Source organism: Gymnoscopelus microlampas (genome assembly GCF_963454915.1).
Source record: "Gymnoscopelus microlampas genome assembly, chromosome: 8".
Lineage (NCBI taxonomy): Eukaryota > Metazoa > Chordata > Actinopteri > Myctophiformes > Myctophidae > Gymnoscopelus > Gymnoscopelus microlampas.
The window spans coordinates 14,368,877-14,389,657 of NC_139945.1; the positions used below are offsets into that span (position 1 = coordinate 14,368,877).

Sequence of the window (20,781 nt, forward strand, 5' to 3'; positions counted from 1 at the left end):
TCATGTCAGTATCATGGTCAGTATCATGGTCAGTATCATGGTCAGTATCATGTCAGTATCATGTCAGTATCATGGTCAGTATCATGTCAGTACTGTATGTACTGTAACATGGTCAGTATCATGTCAGTAACATCACTAACATGGTCAGTATCATGTCAGTACGTGTGAGAGTGTGTGTGTGTGTGTGTGTGTGTGTGTGTGTGTGTGTGTGTGTGTGTGTGTGTGTGTGTGTGTGTGTGTGTGTGTGTGTGTGTGTGTGTGTGTGTGTGTGTGTGTGTGTGTGTGTGTGTGTGTGTGTGTGCGTGCGTGCGTGCGTGGTCAGTATCATGGTCAGTATCATGTCAGTATCATGTCAGTATCATGTCAGTATCATGTGTCAGTATCTTGTGTGTGTGTGTGTGTGTGTGTGTGTGTGTGTGTGTGTGTGTGTGTGTGTGTGTGTGTGTGTGTGTGTGTGTGTGTGTGTGTGTGTGTGTGTGTGTGTGTGTGTGTGTGTGTGTGTGTGTGTGTGTGTGTGTGTGTGTGCGTGCGTGCGTGTGGGGTGTACGTGTGTGAGACAGATAACAAGTCCTTCCCACCAGACTCAACCTCTCCACCTGGTTTCCTTCTACCCATGTACCTCATTGTTTGCATCACACCACAGGGTTTAGAGAAACCATGACACACATTCTGAATGGCTGTTATGCCTATAGAGGGCTTTACATGCTTTATGCACGCCATGACAGAATAGCTGATCTCATCACAAAGGACATTCCTGTGTCAAACCCTCTATGTTTCATCTCTGTACTGATAATCCTGAAACCTTTGCACGTATTTGTGCTAATACACCAGGAGGCAGTTGCACCACCTCACACTAAGTTCAAACTTAGCCTAGTTATAGCTTAGATGGCTTTTTAAAAAGCCATTTAGACCAGGAAAGTATCTGTGTCTATCTATTTTTTGATTTCTTTGGCTATTCAAAAATAGCAGATCTACAAGCTTATAGCGGGGCACCGAGTGCCGCGCTATGAGCTTGTATATCTGCTATTTTTTTTATTTTTATCGTGAACATTTGTGCAAATCTTTAAATCTATACATTTTTTAGGCGAACATTTGTAAAATATTTTTGTTCCAGGGACCTCCCTGAAGCAAAGATTTGAGTTACAAATGTATATATATATTAAAAGATTTGCACACATTTTCATGATTTAAAAAAAAAATAGCAGATCTACAAGCTCATATCGCGGCACTCGGTGCCACGCCATGAGCTTGTATATCTGCTATTTTTGAATAGCCAAAGAAATCTAAAATGACAGAGACACTTTCCTGGAATGAATGTGTTTAAGCTATAACTAGACTAAGTTTGAACTAAGTTTGAACTTAGTGTGAGGTGGTGCAACTGGCCCCAGATGTTGTTGTTGTTGCCAATTAAGGCTCCAAATCAGTTTCCATCGTTGAAGTGGCCTGCACTTTCGACTCTAACTTAGAGGAGGCTTTTATGACTAAAGTCATTAAACACCGGTCGGTGCAACCTGCTTGTGTTTGTCTTTGGCAGCCTAGGACATGTCCATAGGTTGGCCATAAGAGGCTTCCAACAACTTGGGATGCCGGAAAAAGCAGCTAAACCTGCTTGACAGATTCTGTGCAATCTCTTCTATCATTGTACAGCTGCCATATATGGCAAAGATGCTGTTACTTATACCCTGGCCCTGAAGGGTGTGTGGGTATCTGTACAGGATTTGCAGGATTAGCTGACTGTCCTTTTCTTGACCTTACCGTGTAAATATTTGTGTCCTTGCATTGTATCTCTAATGTGGACATAAATACATTATTAATGTCCAAGTGAGAGGGAGAGAGAGAGAGAGAGAGAGAGAGAGAGAGAGAGAGAGAGAGAGAGAGAGAGAGAGAGAGAGAGTGTGAGAGAGAGAAAGAGAGACAGACAGACAGACAGACAGACAGACAGACAGACAGACAGACAGACAGACAGACAGACAGACAGACAGGGGGTGGTGGGGGTGATAGGGAAAGACAGATTACCTAAAATGACTGACCCGTATTGCGTATTGTGGCATGACACATTGGCAAGCTCTAAGCTTTATATTGCTTTAACTGCTTCTGCATATACAGTAGGCTATTATGTGTCAATCCCTCTGAGCTGACACCACACTTTCTAATGTGGTTTTACTATTAAGCAGATCATTTCTGTGTACGCCTACTGTATGTGAACTTGTGGCCGCTACAAATTCTTGGCGCACCATGCCAAGATGACTGTCCCCGATGCACAGAGCTTTAAACATGTTAAAAGCTATTTCTAACAGTTTATACAGTGTCTTGAAATTAGGAATTATTGGATTGATTATTTATTCAGTTGTTTGTTTTATTTAGAGTCTTAAGAAGATGGTTTGTTGATGGATGAATTGCTTTTCACGATTGTGATGTCGATGCATTTCAGTGTATGTCTGCCATGTGGGCATCAATAAAACTAGGCTAAACAACCTGCAGAACCTAAACCCTTGAATACATCTGAAAATGACTCCCTCTCAAGTGTCCTTTAATTATTATACTCACAAGAGGGCGCCCTTGAGTCACTCACCATGTACTACGATGTATCTGAGCCTACAGTCTATGATCTGAACCTAACCTAACCTTCCACTGCATTAGATAACAATCTGTGTTTTAATGCATCCCAAAACAACATTGATGTGTATCGTCTGCAGTTTGCTACTATATTGTACATAGTTTGGTTTATGAAATGAAGTAATCAATTAAATGAATAAGTTAATAAATGAATGACTAAATAAATAGATAAACACATAAATAAAATGCGATCAAATAGGACTATATCTATTTTGTCCATTTAGCTGAGACACTCTCCCAGAGCAACTTGCATTTCGTTTGCAGGTTGGACATCACTTTCACTAGATAAATGACCATGCAGATCCACCCAAAACATGTATAATAAAAATATTCAACGTGCATTACAGTTTATGCCTGCAAACAACTTCCTGCAGAGATACCATTTACAAGTAAATAGTAATGTAATGACTACCTTTAGACATTAATGTGACCTATTCTACGTTGGGTAAATAAACCATGCATGAAAGCATGTTTTTTATTAAGCCGATTTTAATGATTGTTAAGGCAACATGTCAATGTGTTTTAACAAAAGTCCATCCATCCATCTTCATCCACTTATCAGGAGTCGTGTCCCGGGGGGTAAGAGTTTCAGCAGAGAGTTCCATAGTTCCCTTTCCCGGGCCACGTTAGCTACATCACCCTGGGGATCCCAAGGCGTTCCAAGGCCAGCGTGGAGATATAATCCCACCCATCTGGTTCTTGGTCTGCCCCCGGGCCTCCTCACAACGGGACATGACCCGAGGACCTCCCTAGGGAGACACCCAGGAAGCATCTAGACGCCCAAACCACCTTAAACTGTCTCCTTTCCATGTAAAGTACTCTACTCCAAGTCTTTCTCGGGTGACTGAAGGGAGATGCCAGCCTAGCCTCGCGTAGCCAGACTATATCACTGTCTGGATATGAGTCTGGTGCTTCCATGAGGACGTTTTTTTTCCCAAGGGGCGGGATCAAAACAATGGCCCTCGACGCAATTGGTTAGACCTACAACCAACTACCAATTACAGTCTCCCATATTCGAATACCGGGCCCTGATTGGTCACCCACGTCTTCTGGAGCAGGAAATGGATTCTCTATGGAGCGGTGCCACACCCAAATCGCAGAGTGCAATTTCTTTTTGCACTCACAGATTCGTCTGATCCCAGGCTAATGCCAGCCACCCGCCTGAGAAAACTCATGTCAGCCGCTTGCTTGTATCCACAATCTTGTTTTTTTTTACGGTCATGACCCATAGTCTTCATGACTATGTAGGTGAGGGTATAGGAACGAAGATTGCCCGGTATATCGAGAGCTTTGCTCTCTTTTCGGTGCGGTACAGCAAACACAGTACTGCTCCTGCTGCTCCGATTCTATGATTCCAATTCGATTTTTAACAAACGTCAACCCTTTCAAACATTTGACATGTTAAAACACAATAGTTATTCAATTTCAGTTACCAGATACATTTCGGGTACACTTCAACACATTTCACAAGACAATAAAGGACAAAACAAAACAATGCCAAATGATTTTGCGATGTAAGCATTTCTAATTGTGCGCCATGATTTTGTAACAGAATGACTCTTCCATCTAAATTGGAGAAGGGTGTACTGATTACATTTAGATATAGATTTATATGTAAATATGTTACTCTACGTACATAGTATCTGTAATATTTGAATATCTGACAGTTTTTCCTTGTTCTTTCTCTCTATCTCTATTCTTTCCTGAAAACTACAAATGATAGGAGCTTGTACGAAAGATAAGTTCACCCACCGCTGTAAACCTATGGCTATGATGTGACAATAAAGTTGAAGTTAAATGAGCCGAGTTGAAGTTTATACAACATTTAGATATTTAGATATGAACACCAAAACTAATCATGAATACAGTATGTCCCGGGCATTTAATTTAATAATGAAGGATTGCACTCTTCTCATCACTGTAGTTCTGCAATACAAGCACCCCTTATAGCACTTAGTGCTGATACGTACACAGTCAAATCACTCAAAGTAATTATTGTGATTCAACAGGCAACATTTTCCCACTTTGATAGTACGTTGTGTCATTTGCGGATAGTACTGTACTGTACTTAATGGGAGCGTGAAAGCAGACTGAGCACCAACGGAAAGGAGGGAGTTTTCCATTTCTCTCCGGGGACCATGGTGACGCGCCGAGAGGCGGTGACCATGGCAACATGCAGAGAGGCGGTGACCATGGTAACACGCAGAGAGGCAGCGGTGACCATGGTGACGTGCCGAGAGGCGGTCACAATCAGGGTTGCCAGATCTGCTTACTGTAATTTCCCCGCAAGATTTTGTTTGAAAATAGCCGATCTACAAGCTCACAACGCGTCGCATCGCGACGCGTTGTGAGCTTGTAGATCTGCTATTTTCAAATAGCTGATGTATATGTTAAAGTGCTCATGTGGCCGATAGTCGCTTCTTTTGGGCTGGTTTTCCTAGACCTGGTTGCTTGTTTCTCTCACAGAATCTGGCAACACTGGTCACGATGGTGACTCGCCAGAGTGCAAGTGCAAGGTTCCCTTCCCCCGATTAATTTGGCACGCCCAAACAAGATACAGGAGCTGGCTCAGCACTTCTGATGCTAAGACTCGACGGCTGTGGGCCTTGCCTTTTGCCCCAGGACGATGATTTCAAGGACTTTGGTGAGATCCATCATTTGGCCCAACATTTCCATGAGGTCAGGATGGTGCTTTGCACCTTCAATAAACTCCTCCAGCGTAAGCTCACCTGAGGGAAACAAACAAAAAGGCAAACATCTACAAAGAGCAACAAGGCAACCAAGACGTGTGGATATAGTTGAGCAGCATTTGGCATTTACATTTTTTGTTTTTTTTCCACAAATCAGTATAAATGTGCCAATTACACTAGCTAATAATATTACATTTTCATCTGTACATCCTGGCTGGGCAGGTTATTGAAGTTGGTGGCAGAGTATTATCATTACCTATTAATGTACAACACATTACAATATAATACAGTAGGCTACATCTATCTGAATCTAATCTGTTAGGTATAATAATGGCGTGGCTTCCATATGGATCTCGATCAGTGCTACTGATCGAGATCCATATGGAAGCCACGCCACACACACACATACTACACACACACACACACACACACACACACACACACACACACACACACACACACACACACACACACACACACACACACACACACACACACACACACACACACACACACACAGAGAGAGAGAGAGAGAGAGAGAGAGAGAGACACACACACACACACACACACACACACACACACACACACACACACAGAGAGAGACACACACACACACACACACACACACACACACACACACACACACACACACACACACACACACACACACACACACACACACACACACACACACACACACACACACACACACACACACACACACACACACACAGAGAGAGAGAGAGAGACACACACACACACACACACACACACACACACACACACACACACACACACACACACACACACACACACACACACACACACACACACACACACACACACACAAACAAACCCATTTCTAATCTAGATGACTAAATAGTGCATAGCACCTTTCACCAATGTGATTTACAAGGCATTTGACATTCATCCATGCACAGGGGTCCCAGAGATTAAAACATGGTATCACATTGGGGTCTGTGGCTTAATGCATGACAAACTGGGGGTCCTTGAAATTAAAAAATCACACCCAGTGTGAAGTGGGCGGTGTGTGGTCATCACAACATGACTCACTTTAAAAAAAGGATAAATTACTTTTTTTTAAAGTCCATACTGCTATTCATAGGGCTGCACATGTGTCATGTGTTTCGCTAGCCAATCACAGTCCTGAATTTGCAAAGTCAGCCAATCACATTACAGTTAGTGGTGATGACACTAGCTGTAATGTGATTGGCTGACTTTGCAAAAGTATCGATTTGCATTAACAATGGAAGGGTTAGGGGGTATACAATGCGTTGTAGACTATTGGCCAATCACGGTGCAGGATTGGTCAGTGTCCAAAACTCACTTATAGGGGGCGGCTACACCGCCCCAAAAAGTTGAGAATCGCTTAACTAAAATATGGAGATGAGAGGTTTCTGCCCGACAGCAACGCTACACTGGAACCCCAATCTGCACTGTAAAATCTTGTTCTGGATTTTTCGGGTTAAGTCACCCAGTATAAGGGTCCATTTGGACCGCTGGTGGTCCCTGGACCTGATGTTGAGAACCAGTGTTTAAGGGTTGTCCTTACCTTCTCCATTGACATCGACCTTTTCATAGACCAGAGTCACTATCTCCTCGGTAGGTGGCTCATAACACCTGGTGATGTCCTGAATAGCCTGGTGACAGCAGATCGGTGCACAAAGATTATTTTGAGTTAAATCTGGGTGCACACAGTGAAATCCTGAGTGTTCATTTAACACTAGGAGTGTATACATGGAACCAAACTGACCCGTATATGGGTTCATTTCAACGTTCAAGGTTTTCTTATTGTTTTATCTTGTGTACGGTAAGCAAAATTCTTATGTTATGGTTCCTCAGACATTGTAGCAGCAATGATAGTAATAATAACAGTAGACATATACAACAAGTAAAATTGCAAAATAAATAAATACAATGAAATCAATAAAATAATAAATAATCAATTAACTAATTCATTAAAAGGAAATGATCAAGAATCAGAGGCTTTGGTTCCATTTGTACACTGAGGTAAATTAAAAGCAAGGCATGTAACTTTGCCCTGTGTTTACGTAACAAAACCATTATGTTTTACCAATCATTTGCCTCTATAGACCCCTTAACAGACGACGTCACACTGATAAGAACCAGTATGCGTGCAACCAGTATGCGCGCAATGAAACCCATTCTGTCAGGTCTCGCTAGGACGCGCCTCACTAGTCAACACACAAGAGGGGGTTGGGGTGTGCTGAAATCAGCACACCCCGAAACAACAGGTTGTGAATTGATTGCATGAAACAATCACCTGTGCATCCAGTCTCAATGTTGGTAAACAAATAATTGGTCTATAGCAGCAGTCATCAGCCACTGGAGTAGTGTGGTGGTGTTTACCTGCTGCAGAAACACACTGGAGTAGTGTGGTGGTGTTTACCTGCTGCAGAAACACACTGCCCTCTCGCTGTATTTTTGTATTTTCACTGTTTGTTTTGGTAGACAGGATGTTGTGGTTGGTGGCTCAAAAACATCCCAGTCTACCAAACAAACAAAAAAAAAACTCGGTAAAAACACCAAAATACAGCGAGAGAGCAAAGTGTTTCTGCAGGTAAACACCACCACACACCACTGATGGCTGCTGGAGTGCTAGCCTAGTAGTATAAAGGGAAATGATGGGTAAAGATGTATTTGTTTTGTTATCTAAACACAGGGCAGAGTATACTGTACATGCTATGCCTTAAACACTGGATTATACAGTGACATTTTAACACATTTCTTATGTCAAATAGTAACCTGGAGTGCAGCTGGAAAATCCATTATAAATTACTTTGAACTGCAGGAGGCCCGTGGCATGTCAAGATGCAATGTAATCTGGGACCAATTTAGACCTCTGACCCCAGGTCATATAGTAAACTAGCAGCCCACAGTGACCTTGTGTAATTGACTTACCGATACAAGGTGTTTGCATACATAACACTGAATAAGACAGGCAAGGTTTACAACTACAGTACTGCCCTGTACCAGTAACAGTAACACACAACAATTACTGAATGACACCTTTGCTTTCACAAAAATCTTAGTAGAGATAAATATAATCCTGCTTGGTTAAAGGGGGTGTAGGCCTAAGTGATTTATTTGTTAATTGTATTGTTTTTTTAATACATTTTAACTGTTAAATAGCTCTATATTCCCATAGTAATCATTGCTATAGAGTGTTCATTGAGTAACAGGGGTCTCCCAGTCCCAATGTCTCTGGCTCTTAAGTAAACAGAAAATCAATTTTCAGGTGGGTCACCAATTTCACCCAATCAGGAGAGAGAACTCATACAGGATACAGGATAAACAAGTGAAATTGGAAGAGACTTAACAAAACAAAAACAAAAAAAATGGAAGTAACACAATCTCCCCTCATTGGATGAAATCAGATTCCCAACCTATTTTCTTTTTTACTAAAGAGCTGGAGAGTTTACTGGACAAACACCTTTTTAACAAAGACATCACTTACACTCATTTATATTGCCATTAAGTGAGCATGAATAAGTGAAAGGGGCCTAATAGACTGTTATTATATTGAAAGTTAAACTCATAGAGAGGGTGGGATTATAAAGATGGAATCTGAGTACATTTTAAACGTGTGTTGCATCTGAATCATGAATTTTCACTTTTTCTTTTTAAGGTAACACCTGCTCCAGCAGTTGTTTTATTTGAAATGTTTTGGAATGTATCTGTGATTTACCTCAAGAAGCAAATGTCAGTTTTTCAAATCAAACACTTAAATAAGTAGTTGTTGTTTTTTTTTGTTAAAAGGTAGTAATCTTTTAGAGTGTTTGTTCAGAAGGAGTCTCCCCGTCTCTCCGACAGAAAATACATTTTCAGGTGGGTTGCCAACTTCTGCAAATCAGGAGAGAGTACCCATTGATAAGCTTCAATTGTATAGTGTTCCAGTTTCAATTGTGTCTGCTCCTGTGTGAGTTCTCTCTCTCCTGATTGGATAACATAGTATGTATCCCAACCTGAAAATGCATTTTCTGGTTACTAAAGAGCTGGAGAGACAAGGAGACATCTGTTACTGAACAAACACTCTATGCCATAGAGTGGCAATGAGTACTATCAGAATATCTAGCTATTTAACACTTATCTTAACAAAAAAGATCACTTATCCTATCAGGGACACAATGACACGGTATGATACAGTATACTACCAGGGGGACCTCTTTTAACCGGAGTGAATGAGGTCACAGTAGAAGTTGTGTTTGTGTTTGAGATTAGATAAGCAGCCCCACAAATACATGTCATGTTTAGTTCATGGCAATAAACCCTTTCTTGGAACATTCCAGGGCTAAGCTTTGCAATTCAGGTCATGCTGAGAAGAGGCTCATAAAATGGGCCCCCCAGGTGAAGGATGATCTTATAATGCAGTATTTACTGTTAAATGAAAACCCCAGTGGTGTAAAGTAACTACTTGCGTTTACTCTAAGTACTACTAAGTTTGATTGATTGATTGATTGATGTACTTTATTTAGTAGGACATGAGAACAGTACATGGAAGTACAATTCACAATACAAGGTCTACTAAACTGGATAACTCATAAAAGCACTAAGCTTGTTTAAAATTAGTTCCCACTCACACAAATTATTTTTACTTTACTGGAGTATTTCCAATTTTCAATACTTTTACTTCTACTGCACTACATCTCAGAGGCAAATATTGTTGTGAGCTTGTAGATCTGCTACTTTCAAATGATTTGTATACATTTTGTACATTTCAAAATGTGAAATGTGACCTTCTGCATGATGAGTACTTTTACTTTTGGCACTTTAAGTACATTTTGATGCCCATACTTTTGTACCTTTCTCAAGTACATTTTGAATACAATTCAATTGTATTCTACAATAGGGTATTCATACATTTACTTAGTAAAACATGTGAGTACTGGAAAACCCCTACCTTAAATATGGTGTCCATTTCATCCTTGTCGATTTTTCCATTCCCATCTTGATCAAACAACTTGAAGTACCACTTGAGTTTCTGGTTAATTTCTCCTTTGAGCATCAGACTTACTGCCGCTATGTATTCCACAAAGTCAATGTATCCATCCTTTTAGAAACAGAGGAAGGAGAGAGAGAGAGAGAGAGAGAGAGAGAGAGAGAGAGAGAGAGAGAGAGAGAGAGAGAGAGAGAGAGAGAGAGAGAGAGAGAGAGAGAGAGAGAGAGAGATCATGTACAATCACAGGATCATTGTCTGTGTCTGAACACACTATGACTGATTTTACTTTACCATAGGTTTGGTTGTATCAGTGGTGGAAAGTAACTTAAACTTAGTACATTTACTTAAGTACAATTTTAAGGTATTTTTTACTTTACTGGAGTATTTCCAATTTTCAATACTTTTACTTCTCCTCCACTACATCTCAGAGGCAAATATTGTACTTTTTACTCCACTACAATTATTCGAAAACTTTAGTTACTAGTTACTTTGCAGATATAAATGATTACATTATAAAACATACATTAACCACTTTAGCCCTATTTTATTCACCTGTTTCCTAGGCTGTGTGTTTTCCACTTCCTGTCGATTTGATCCAATGAAATCCAATGAAAATGCTCAGATGACCAATGATATCCAATGAAATCGACAGGAAGTGGAAAACACAGCGTAGGAAACAGGTGAACACCAAGGCTATTTGAAAATAGCAGATCCACTTGTAGACCTGCTATTTTCAAACATTTTAGTACTTTCACTTTTGGTACTTTAAGTACATTTTTATGCCAATACTTTTGTACTTTTACTCAACTACATTTTGAATTTTGGACTTTTACTTGTAATGGAGTATTTCTACATTGCAGTATTGATACTTTTACTTAAGTAAAACATTTGAGTACTTTTTCCACCACTGCTCCTGATCCTCCAGGGGAGGAACCAGGCTCTCTGAGAACCCACATTGCTCCCTAGCCCCACTATAGGGCTAAATGATCTAATTGATGTTCATATAAGAGCTGTTTACAATAACTAATATGATTAAAGGTGGTGGAGAGTGGTGGAGAGTCCACCTTGTTCCTGACCATCCAGGGGAAGAACCATGCACCCTAGCCCAACTGAGGGGCCACCAGTGGTGGGAAAAGTACTCACATGTTTTACTTAAAGGGCAAGACCACTTTGTTAGAGGTTTGGGTTGTGTAGTTACCTTGCCATTATGTAACTCCAAAGGTGGACAAGAAATAAAAAATAATTGCTCCATTGATTAGAAATTGATAATTCAAAATATGCTCCTCATTAACTTACATTGTACGCTGTGAAACAGCTCTCAAAGTCACTCTTTTAGCACGTAAATGGACAGAAACAAAGTTGATTCAGACAATATAGAACATCACCAAACCCAGTACTGTTTGTTTTTTAAATAAAAATGTTAACTTCCTGTTGATTTTGCTATTTTTATTTAGAAGAAACCCCGGACTGGATCCACGGATCCGGATCCGGATCTTCAAATGGTAAAATCAACAGGAAGTTGACATTTTTATTAAAAAAAACAAACAGTACTGGGTTTGGTGTTGTTCTATATTGTCTGAATCAACTTTGTTTGTGTTTGTTTATGTGCTAAAAGAGTGACTTTGAGAGCGTTTTTACCATACAATGTAAGTCAATGAGGAGCATATTTTGAATTATCAATTTCTAATCAATGGAGCAATTATTTTAGATTTCTTGTGCACCTTTGGAGTTACACCATGGCAAGGTAAATACACAACCCAAACTTCTAACAAAGTGGTCTTGCCCTTTAAGTAAAAGTATCAATACTGCAATGTAGAAATACTCTTTTACTTGAGTAAACGTACAAAAGAATTGGCATAAAAATGTACTTATAGTACCAAAAGTAAAAGTACTCGTTCAAATAGCCGAAATATATATAGAGCTTAAGTGGTTAATGTATATTTAGTAAAACAAATCTAAATCTAAAAAGGAACTATTAACTAAAGTTTTCAAATGATTGTAGTGGAGCACAAAAAAAAAGCACAATATTTTCCTCAGATATGTAGTGGAGTAGAAGTATTGAAAAATACCTAAAAATTGTAAAGGTAGGGTAAGTGATATGTTTTGGTGTTTTTTAATTGTTTTTGTTAAAAAGGTTAAAGTACTATATTCCGATAGTAATCATTGCTACAGAGTGTGTGTTCGGTCACAGGGGTCTTTAGTAAACAGAATATAGCACATTTTCAGGTACAGTAGGTGACAACATTTAAGCCTGTTTTTATTTTCTTCTTCTGTTTAATAAAGAGCTGGAGAGACATGGGAGACTCCTTTTACTGAACACTCTAAAGCAATGAGTACTATCAGAATATAGAGCTATTTAACATATATTTTAACAAAAGTAAATCACTTACCCTACCTTTTATTAAATGTACTTAGTTACTTTACACAACTGATGGGCCGCGCAACGTACGGCAAGAAGTGAAATGTGGTTGTTTGTGTCGTCCTACCCCGTCCATGTCAAAGGTGAGGAAGATCTGGTCCACATAGCTGGCGGCCTCCGCTGTCATCCCGTTCATCTGCAGCATCATCTTGAGCTCAAACAGAGTGATGAGGCCCGAGGGAGACTCCTTCATGAACTTGTTGTACCAGTGATGCATGTCCTGCTCCAGAACGTCATCCAGGTTACAGGCATGGTTACCCATCGTTATTCCTCCACAGGCGAGATGCCTCCGCTAAAAAGGCTTCGGGGGGAGAAATGAATAAAGCGGTCCAGGAGTGTGCAGAGCGCTGGCGGGAGACGGCGGGGGTCAAGTGGCCTGCAGCTCTGACACTGGTGCACACAGTCTGGGTCACACACTGACACGACTGGCAATCTCTCAGTCCCTCGATGGTCAAAAGCAGAGATAACCCTTTAATGGGATAAGTGGCATGGGGCTTCCAAGAACACCTCAGGACATCTCTGGAATACTGGGAAGGGAGGTGTATGCTGGGGCGGAGACACTTCTGTCTCCTTTATATTACATGTTCAGTTCGTACTACTACATCAACAAGCAAGAAAATAAGACAAGAAAAGAGAGGTGTGTACGTTTGAGTGCATGTGTGTCGTGTGTGTGGGTGTGATCATGTGCACGCTGGGGCAATGGGGCATGAACTCTAGCTGATTGAGGTCAAGATGAGAAGCACTGGTTCTAATCCTGGCTTACTATCCTCACTTAGTCTGCTGTGTGTTCCACTGATTTCCTTTTCTATCTGAGTAATGTATAAATGTATTCCTCTTCGATCATTCTTCCAACCACTGCCAAAGACATGTAGACTGTGAGAAGGGGAGTCCCTCAGCAGAGGTGGTTGAGTCTAGGACCACCTCCCACAATTGACTTAAGCTCTCTGCCATACTGTAAGGAGACAATGACACTGACAGGACTTAAGGATATTTCTGACCGCATAAGTAGGCTACAGTGACATAAAGAAGCCAAATACATTTTAGATTTTTACAAAACTTACATAGCAGAGATACATTTAATCATATCAAAAAAAGGAATTAAAAAAAATCCAAAAAGGTAGCACATCCAAAAATGTCAATTAAATGGAGGACAAATTACTTCCGTTTCGCGTTTCGGCTATGAGCCTTCCTCAGAGCATAATAGCCGAAACGCGTAAGCGTTCACTTTATTGGTGTGCCAATAAAAAAGTGGAAATGTGAGTAATTTGTCCTCCATTTAATTGACATTTTTGGATGTGCTACTTTTTGGATTTTTTTGGATTCCTTTTTTGATATGTATACTGACTTTGGGTCTAGCACTCCACTGAGAAAACCCATTGTTGATGCGCAACCTCTTTTTCTTATTTATACATTTAATCATATTAGTTTCATACAGTATGTGAAAGAACTGCACTCGAGGGCAGTTCTGAAAGGTCCAGGGACCCCCAGCAGGGTCCCCAGATAAATGATTGATACTTAATATTCACCATTATTACATGTACTGTACAGTAATGTAAGTAAATACAACTAGAGGACCTACCATAATGTCTATTTTGATCAGTTTCAGCTATTATCTCTATACCTATAGTGCACAGTAGAGGAATTCTGGACCAAATTATATATTGGACCAAGTCATGTCTGACAATAAAATATTCGTAGATTGGAGTCCCAGAGATAACAATGGGGGTCTGTGGCATAATCTATTTCAAATTGGGGGTCCTTTAAATAAAAAAAAGTTGAGAATCACTGATCCAATGTTGTCACATTTATAATCTGTTGGTGTGTTGGTGTGTTAACGATGATTTCATGTATTTAAAATACAAAAAATACAAGAACTGAAAGTATCTTGATACAAATTACATCTAAATGTTTTCTGTTCCAGCCAAATAGAAAACACAAAAAGTATTTGAAATACATACTGCCCATCTCTGCCGATGATAACACACACATCGGCCCCATGGCCATATTAGAGAAAATACATGATGTAGGGTAGCTCTTGTTGTTTTTACATGGGATGTACAAACTGAAAGCAGTCTCACTGTCTACTGCAAAGACAAACACAAATCTAAGAATGCATCTGTCAGTGTTTGCTACAGTAGCCAATTTGTTAATGACTAGACTTTTTTAGTTTTTAGTTTTGAATCAGATGTTACAAAACTGAGTAAGAACCTATTTTTAAAAGTTTTTAAGTAAGTCTTTACTGTTTATTTGTCTGAAAAACAAAACCCAGAAGAATTTGTTTAAAACAAAAATAAACATTGAATATATTGGGTGTCAACTATTGCAATAAACTCAATTGAGAGCCGTTGCCTTCTTTGCTGCCACTTTTTTTGTAGCTAGGTTATTATATTTTATTTCATATACCATACAATGCTTAAAAAAAGAGAATATATGAACTACATTTATTGTGCAGCTTGGAGACACTGTAAATCACTCGTGAGTCCACATAGAGGTTTTTGGAAAGGCTCCTTCCCAACAAACAGTCTCCATAGTATTATTGAAGAGCTTTTGCTTGGTTCCATCTTAGGTCAGGTGCTCCGGGGAGTCCGGGCAGAGCCTTCTGGCCTTTGATCTTCAGGTTGACAAACTTGATCTTCCAGCTGTTGTCAAGCGGGGTGCGAATGAGGCCAGACACCTGCTCATAGAGCCCCAGGCAGGCTCCATCTCTGTGGATGGTCCCGGCCACCACCACGCGCACCAGGCCGTGTGGGGAGGCCTGCACCTGCAGGCCTTGGGGCTCCACGTTGGGGCTAAGGAGAAGCTGCTCCTCCTTAGCCAGGGCCAACAAACGCAGGCTCACCAGCTCAGCTCCCAGAAACTCCTCCGTCTGCTGCTGTCTGTCAGTGTTAGACAGGAGACTTAGTTTAACATCTGACCAGAAGTGCTGTGGCCCCCAGTCCTGAGGTTGCTGGCCCAGCGAGGGGTTCTGACTGTTCAGGAGCTGGAAGAACCACTGGCAGAATTTCTTGCCGAGGGCAAATGAGTCAAACCCAGCCCCAGTGCTCTCCCTTGTGGCTACAGACAGGCTTTGTGGGGGATTGGGTAACGCTGGTCTTTGGCCGTGCCTTTTCCCTGACGACCAAAACATCAATGTCCTTTTCACTAGCTGGTGTTTCTCACTGCTGGGTGACATCACAACGCCCTCCTTGGCCAGGTACTTGAATATGCTGTTGCGATGCACCTTCTTACGTTTCAGGAGCTCCTCCGCATCAGTGGTGTAGGAGAGGATCACATTTATGGCCTCTTCTGGGGCATTCTCCACTGTAATCATGTTATTAGTGACTGTGCTACTGAGTGACTCTAAGTCACTTTGTGACAATGTTTTCAGAAGCTCTGCACACCCACTACGCTCTGTATGGGAAAGCCCCGACATCTCCATCTCTCCAGCTGCTCTGTCTGTTTATCTACCTCTGTTTCTGTCTCCACAATTGTGCATATATTTGTATCTACCCTTCTGTCTCTCAATGAGCGATAATATCTCTCGGTTATCTTAGCACCTTTTATATATAGGTGCTAAGATGACCGAGATCATGTGGTTTAATGTCTGGCTGGCAATGCCGATTTGCACATGCTAACATGAAGTTTGCCACATGAATCACAGGGCCGCATTTCAGTCGCAACAGTTGTAGACTTTTAAACTTGGAAAAGTCTGCCTGAACAGTGTTTCTCCAAAGATTATGTATAAATCTACAAATCCTCATGTATACCTATCCCTGATGTCATTAATGTCACTATCCCTGATGTCATTAATGTGACATTAATGTGACGCCCTGTATGGATATCCCTGATCTTCGATCGCTTGGAGGCAAGCACTATCATAATGGGTAACTGCACTAAGTACTCTAAGACAGGTACAATGGGTATCGTTCCCGACTGGCATCGGCCTAGTCTTCTCTCTGTAAATGTGCAAAATCTCTGTGTGAGTGCATGCGTGCATGAGTATCTGTCCTTTTTGTATCTCGAGAATCGTCTGTCCAATCAACTTTAAACTTAGCATGTGTATCATTTGAATCAGAGGTTGTCCAAAGAATATCTATAGATCCACAAATTCCCATATATGTAGATCAATATGATGTCACAGTACTGACTGCCATCCAGTGTTGATTTTGACACCAAATTTGGATTCAGTTTTAGTCATAGTCTTTTGAATCAAATTTCATTTAGTTTTCAGCGCCCATACCCTAGGTGGGGTTGGCGAAAGGGCCTACTCTGTGTGGAGTTTGCATGTTCTCCCCATGTCTCCTAGGGTAGTTAATACCCTCACAAAAACATGTAGTAATCCTGGTTGCTATACCGCCTCCCCCATGACAGCTGGGGCGCCTGATGGAGGGGAGGGGAACTGGTTGGAATAACATGTTCCTTCCATGCGCTACGTCCTACCGGGGAAACTCCCCCCTGTCAGGTGACAAGGAGGTCAGTTGGCTCTCATGCATTGAAGGAAGCATGAGCTCGGCCCTGGCCTCCCTAGGCGGTGGGGGACTGGTGTAGCGCTGGTGTAGGGCTGGTGTAGCGCCCAGGATCACTTAGGAAATTGGCACTGGGTGAAAAAAATAGGTTACAAAAATTGCGGGATAAAAAAAAAAGATAATCCATTTAGTTTTAGTCATATTCTGTCATCTGAAATGTTTTACTGTTAGTCTAGTATCGACTAGACTAACAGTAGTCGACTATATTCTTATGATATTTAGTCGACTAAATCGACAGTTGATTTAGTCGACTAAAATGCATTTTGGCGGTGCCTTGATGGCGTCATAATGGCTGATTTTACGCTTGGTTGCATGCTGAAAATAGCAGATCTACAAGCTCACAGCTTGTAGATCTGCTATTTTCAGAGCTCAACACCTGAGCATAAAGCATAGTCTTTTATTTCTACTGGATCTCTTCTCCTTAACATTTTAGTCTAGTTTTGTTGACGAAATTGTCAATATATTAGTCTTAGTTTTAGTCATCATAGCTTAGTTTTTATTTAGTTCTTATTTAGTTTTGGTCAGTGAAAAAAGGCAGTCGACCGAACATTTTTCGTCATAGTTTTAGTCGACGAAATCAACACTGCTGCCATCCAAGTATCCAAGCAAAGGGTACTGCACTAGGTCTGACAACGGGTACAACGGGCATAGGCGTAACCGAAGGGGTAATTATATGTTCCAATGGGCATCGTCATACATAGGCTACTGTCGTCATAGACTGACCTCAGTACTCTGACAGAGACTTCAACTTTGTTGTCGCGTCACATTTACAGGTTTAAAACAGTGGGTGAAATATTTTTTTGTACAAGCTCACATCATTTATAGTTTTCAGAAAAGGGAAGAAGAATAGAAATAAAAGGAAAGAACAAAGAACACTGCGTGCCAAAGACATGAACTTGACTGTGACACAGGGGGTCAGGGACTCCCTACAGAGCTGGGCAGGGGGAACGCCCCGGTGTAATTGACTTACGCTCTCTGCCTCCATGTATGACAGAGCTAAAGGGAGACACTGACAGGGCTTAAGGATATTTCTGACCCCACAAGTAGGCCACAGTGACCATTTATAGAAAGGTATTTTTTTGTTTTTAAAAGTGATATAGCAGAGATAAATATAATCCTATTTAGTTCAGTAATCAGATGTTATGGAATCATCATTTAGATACATTTAACCCTGTTTAGTTACAAATTGGTTATGGTAACAAGTTGAGAGTGATAGAACTGCACTCTGAAACAAACCACAGTGTTCAATGCTTCAATTCAAATGTGAACATCATTTTAATATTCAGAGAAGGTGACCTTTTGCAGTGATGTATTCATAGAAAGGAATAGACTCCACATACTGGAATATGACTATCCAAGCACAGGGTTACATAATGCAACACTATTTAGTTTTCATTTGTTATATTTATATTTATATGTCAGTCCAGTCAGCTATTCTTTCCAATCGGTTTTGCTTTCCCTAGAATGTTTTGGAAGATAGATAGATCATAGTCCCGATTTCTGCATTTGAACATGTAACGTTCAAGACACTTTTAAATCGGTGCTACGGTTACTGAGAAATGTCTGCTGGATGATAGCATTTTGTAGCAATCGTAATGCAAACAAATGGGGTCAACTGACTGACTGGCTATGGATGTGTTGATATCAAACCCAAGTATACAAATCTGAACTATTCTTTTGTATACTTGATTGTTATCTTGTGTTTTAAAGAGCAGAGAAGTCTTCTTCAACTCAATATGGATGATGACCGGTAATGAACGAACAGACACAGAACCGACCGCTGAGTGACACTTCTGTAAAGCTGTATGTTGTAATCGATAAGCGGTAATGAACAAATAGATACAGAACTGACCGCTGAGCGACACTTCTGTAAAGCTGTATGTTGTAATTGGTAGGAGGGTGTCTGTGGATTTGTAGCAAAATCCTAAACCAGTTCATTCTGGGAATTTGTGATCAGGGCTTAAGTAAGGCCATATAGATACGGTGTATAGTATACTGTAGCTTCTTTGGGTGCAGACAAAATGAGCCGTTTGGATTAAGTAAGGCCACAAAGATAGTGTATATACTATAGCTTCTTTGGATGCAGGCAAAATGAGCCGTTTGGATTAAAAAAGAAACACAGTTGCTATGGGTTTTCACATGGTAGAGTCTATTGACTGCTGATACACTTTGGCTTATAAACAGCTGAGAGTGTCATCTCAGAGGCCTGTTCCTCCTTGAGATTTAGGGTGAGGATAAGTCAGCGCAGTGAGCCGTCCACCTCTCTTTGTGTAGTGATTCGTGCCGAGCTGGGATCCAACCCCAGTCTCCCACTCGGCAAACCGACGCGCAACCATACCGTGCCAATAGAGCTGAGCCCAATTGGCAGAGTTGTTGTCTGGGGACCTACATTTGTTAATTTGTCCATTATGTAGACAGACAGAATGCTCAGAGCAGTGGTTCCCAAATATGTCTGGATCAGGGCCCACCCATCTGAACGCTGAACACGGCAGCCGAATGGCTAAGAGGCTAGATGGGTGGGCCAAGTGCATTTTCAGAGCATGTTTATTTTAATGATCAATCAATCAATCAACTGTGTTCCAGCTGCGAGCTTGTACATCTGCTGTTTTTGAATAGCCAACGCAGAAAATCAAAAATGACACAGATGCTTTCACGGTTTTAATGGGTTAAAATAGAGAAAGACAAATCTCAGTTTTATGTTTCTATCTTTTTTTCTTTCTTTACTTTTAGCAGGGAGACAGTGAAGGGAATGCAAAGGGAAAATAAAATGGTGAAAAAACCCCCCCAATACATCTGGATCTGTAGTGTGTGACACAGAGTCCGGCTGAGGTGTTTTCTTGCCACTACGCACACTGAAGTTGGATATTGGCATGAACAGTGGTGTAAAGTAACTAAGTACATTTACTTAAGTACAATTTTGAGGTATTTGTACTTTATTTGAGTATTTCCCATTTCCAATACTTTTACTTCTACTCCACTACAGTACATCTCAGAGGCAAATATTGTACTTTTACTCCACTACAATTATTTGAAAACTTGAGTTACTAGTTACTTTTCAGATGTAAATTATGATATTATAAAACATTACCACTTTAGCCCTATTTTATACATAGTCTATTTGAAAATAGCCGATCTACCAGCTCAAAACGCGTCGCTTTGCAATACCTTTGTACTTTTACTCAACTACATTTTGAATTCTGGACTTTTACTTGTAACAGAGTATTTCTATATTGCAGTACTTTTACTTAAGTAAAGAATTTGAGTACTTTTTCCACCACTGGGCATGAAACATGAATGCATAGATTGATAGAGTGCTGTCCATGTTTTTATTTATTGATTATGAGGATTCCCCACAAAGAGCAGAGGTCACTCCATGAGTGACCCCGGTCAATGAAGGTTTCAGGTAGTTAAAATAAAATCAACCGGCTATCAAAGCTCTTGTTATAGTAAAGACCTCTAGCTACTTATATACTGTAAATAGGATTAAGATGGCGGGTGGCCGGTTGCACAGAGGAGAAGGACTGTCTGCCGCATCTATTAGTCTGCTACACAGTGAACCTGACCTGGTCA

The 20,781-nt window shown here is 40.7% G+C and overlaps 2 protein-coding genes and 1 long non-coding RNA gene across 3 annotated transcripts in view; all 3 read right to left on the reverse strand.

Annotated features, from left to right (window-relative positions):
• Positions 1 to 20,781, reverse strand: part of LOC311050951 — a 68,332-nt gene that overhangs the window by 47,306 nt on the left and 245 nt on the right. The gene's annotated exons all lie outside the window — the stretch shown is intronic.
• guca1c (guanylate cyclase activator 1C) lies at positions 5,200 to 12,968 on the reverse strand (the record flags this gene model as incomplete). Its single annotated transcript, XM_084063975.1, has 4 exons — positions 5,200 to 5,345; positions 6,880 to 6,967; positions 10,249 to 10,398; positions 12,774 to 12,968. The coding sequence occupies 4 exons, from the start codon at positions 12,966 to 12,968 to the stop codon at positions 5,200 to 5,202; spliced, it is 579 nt and encodes a 192-aa protein (XP_083920101.1).
• Positions 15,240 to 16,118, reverse strand: LOC311050009 (uncharacterized protein C3orf38 homolog; the record flags this gene model as incomplete). The annotated part of the gene is made up of 1 exon (XM_084063976.1): positions 15,240 to 16,118. One exon carries the CDS (start codon positions 16,116 to 16,118, stop codon positions 15,240 to 15,242), a length of 879 nt encoding a protein of 292 aa, XP_083920102.1.